General features: G+C 30.8%; 1 protein-coding gene across 1 annotated transcript; it reads right to left on the bottom strand.

Annotated features, from left to right (window-relative positions):
• Positions 1-246: 246 nt before the first annotated feature.
• LOC100572820 (E3 ubiquitin-protein ligase RNF185-like) lies at positions 247-1,348 on the bottom strand. The gene is made up of 4 exons (XM_029486372.1): positions 1,199-1,348; positions 677-789; positions 429-593; positions 247-337 (listed from the first exon to the last, which is right to left on the bottom strand). The coding sequence occupies exons 1-4, from the start codon at positions 1,346-1,348 to the stop codon at positions 247-249; spliced, it is 519 nt and encodes a 172-aa protein (XP_029342232.1).
• Between the last annotated feature and the right edge of the window lie 1,374 nt (positions 1,349-2,722).

The following is a 2,722-nucleotide window of genomic DNA, read 5'->3' as shown; positions in this document are numbered from 1 at the left end:
TATTTTAGTTGAAAAATAACATAAGAATTTATTAATTAATAAATATTACCTAATTAGTAATTACTAATAAATTACATTGTTTATAATATAATTTAAAAACAAATTATCTATTTTTATATCTTATCTAGATAAGCTTTGAATGAATTATCTGTTATCTTATCCAGATGATTTTTTGTTTATCTTTTCCCAACACTGTTTATATATACCTATAATTTATAAAAAATAATTTTCTTACCCGTCGATTGGTCAATTTGATGAACCTCTTTCTACTTGAGATTGATATGATATACGACGTAAATCAACATATTCAGATTCGAAATTAGATGTTCTTCGCCTCCTTAAATAAATTATATCAATCCAATTAACCAAAAAAATAAAATTATGCACCTTTATATTTACCTACAATTTATAAACAATAATGTTCTTACCTGTCGATTGGTTGACCTAATGAACCTCTTCTTACTTGAGACTGAAACGATATTCGAGGTAAACCACCATATTCAGATTCAAAACTAGATCTGTTACCATTTGGAATTTCACTAAATGGCTGCATGTTATTAGGACTTGGACTTCTAGGACTTCTTGGAATTGGACTAGAAAAACAATCATTGTAATACAACTATTGTATATTTAAACATAATAATATGACAATGTTATGTAATACTGTGTTTCTTACCCTGGCATTCTGTTTATTATAGGAATAGTATATGTCTCATGGACGCCCAGATCATCAAATGAATGATAAATATAATTAAACATTTTCTTACATAATGGACAAGTTGGTTCAGACTAAATAATAAATGTATAAAAACATTACATTTTTAATTAAGACCATTTGATTAGCCGTTATATATATAAATTATATTAGATTTTTTTTCGAATGTTCTAAGTTAAGAATTCAAAATACAAGTACGACATTTTTCTGAAGTTAAACTTAGGTCCAGTCATCTTAGTTTTTAAACTATTATATTGTGCCTTTTTTACAAATTTAAATTACCTATGTTTTATTTTAATGTTTATTAAAATAAAATATGGTAGTAATAATTAAAAGACACGTATAATTAACAAATAAAATTGACTTAACTTTCAACACAAACCATATACCTAGTAGAAGTCAATTTATATCTAAGACATCTTTTATACAATATGATTACATACATTTAACAATTAATAATTATTAAGGTTTAACTAAACTTACATCTGACCATCGTTGTAAACATTCAAAACAGAACAAATGTAAACATGCATTTGTATAACATTTATTGTTTAAATCATCCAAACAAATTGCACATCGTGAATCTGGTGTTAAAGGGCGTCCTTCAGTGGGTCCGTTATTAAGAATGTCCATTATTGATAATTGATATCTCTTTTTCACCCTGGATGACAACTCCACTATAATTTATGGTAAACCAATTAGCTAGAAAAAAATAAATATACTTCTAGTAGTCTAATTTTAACTTTAAAAAAAATTAAAATTATTTTGCCCCTTTTAAATGTTTTGTGACAAAAACAATTTCTCATTTTTGTTTCGTTGCTCCTATAAACTGCGTTGTTACTGTGAGAAATGATGTAAATTAATTTAGAACCATACTAAATAAATTAGGTTTCACAATTAATGTGAAAATCAATTTTCTATATAACATAGAGAAAAATGTACCGTATTGAAATTATATTTTAAAATTAATAGCGGACAAGTCAAAGTATATATTTTATTATTTGTCAGTTTATTGGCATAATTTATTTTTGCATATTATGTACAAACTAGCTACAAATCAAACATAATACAACAATAATATCAATAATACCTACATGCGTACCGTACCGTCGTCTGTCTCAAGTCTTTATAGTAAGTTTTTTCGAAATCGAGAAATCAATTCGTCAGCACCACGGTTGTAGGTATTGTACTGTGTACCTACTGTACACACCAGTACACATCCGAGTTGAATCCTGCCACCGCTAGAGGTTTGTCATCGACACTCGACGTTGCAGTTGCCTATGTCAATACGTGGGAGGTGGTATACGGGTGTGCGGCGAAAACACATATAGTATTGTGGATCGCGCGTGCGCAAAACGCCAGCCAAGGCAGTCAATTGTACTGCCTCGGGCCATCCGGGAGAGGCCAATAGGTATTGCGCCTGTATAAAATATTGAAACCGAGAAAGGTCTGTAAATACAGTGTAACCACTTAATCATTTGGACATTGTTGTAAAGTTGTGTACAATACAGCGGTTCACAAGACATTTCAATATACCTATTATGAACTCGGCGCGGAATAAGAATACGACTAGGCGGCGGACCGATTAGCGTCCGTTACGCGCGGCCGATTTCTCATTGGTTCCCCAAACACCTGTTCACAGTCATACAGCACTGTTCAAAATGCGAACCGCATAAACTGTGTTGTTTTATAAACACGTGCACGTCTCTGTTGACACATGAGGCCCTCCATATACAGAGCCGGTAATTGCCCTGCGGTGGGCGGTGCGGTGGAGGTAGTTGTTTTGAATGCGCGACTGGTCATGTCCTTATTCCGCGCCGAGTATATATATCATATATAATATAAATATATTAATAATAATATTAATTTATAATACAATTGATAGTTTGATAGTAAATTACTTAATTAAACTACCAACTGTTGCGATCAATGAAGAAGTTTATTTATCTCCATTGTTATTCTACGTTTGTTAAACTACTATATTATTATGCCAAGCTGTATAATATG

This window comes from Acyrthosiphon pisum, chromosome A1 (assembly GCF_005508785.2).
Source record: "Acyrthosiphon pisum isolate AL4f chromosome A1, pea_aphid_22Mar2018_4r6ur, whole genome shotgun sequence".
In the NCBI taxonomy this organism is placed as follows: Eukaryota; Metazoa; Arthropoda; class Insecta; order Hemiptera; family Aphididae; genus Acyrthosiphon; species Acyrthosiphon pisum.
Note: the sequence above shows the minus strand (reverse complement) of the source record. Positions and strands in the feature narration are given on the sequence as shown.

What these genes read in the sequence shown, in the direction of transcription:
- LOC100572820 (XM_029486372.1), bottom strand. Translation starts at nt 1,348, where the DNA reads ATGGACATTCTTAATAACGGACCCACTGAAGGACGCCCTTTAACACCA. An exon ending in ATAATAAACAGAATGCCAGG is followed by an intron (nt 594 to 676) that starts GTAAGAAACACA and finishes TTGTTTTTCTAG; the next exon opens with TCCAATTCCAAGAAGTCCTA. An exon ending in TTAGGTCAACCAATCGACAG is followed by an intron (nt 338 to 428) that starts GTAAGAACATTA and finishes AATTTATTTAAG; the next exon opens with GAGGCGAAGAACATCTAATT.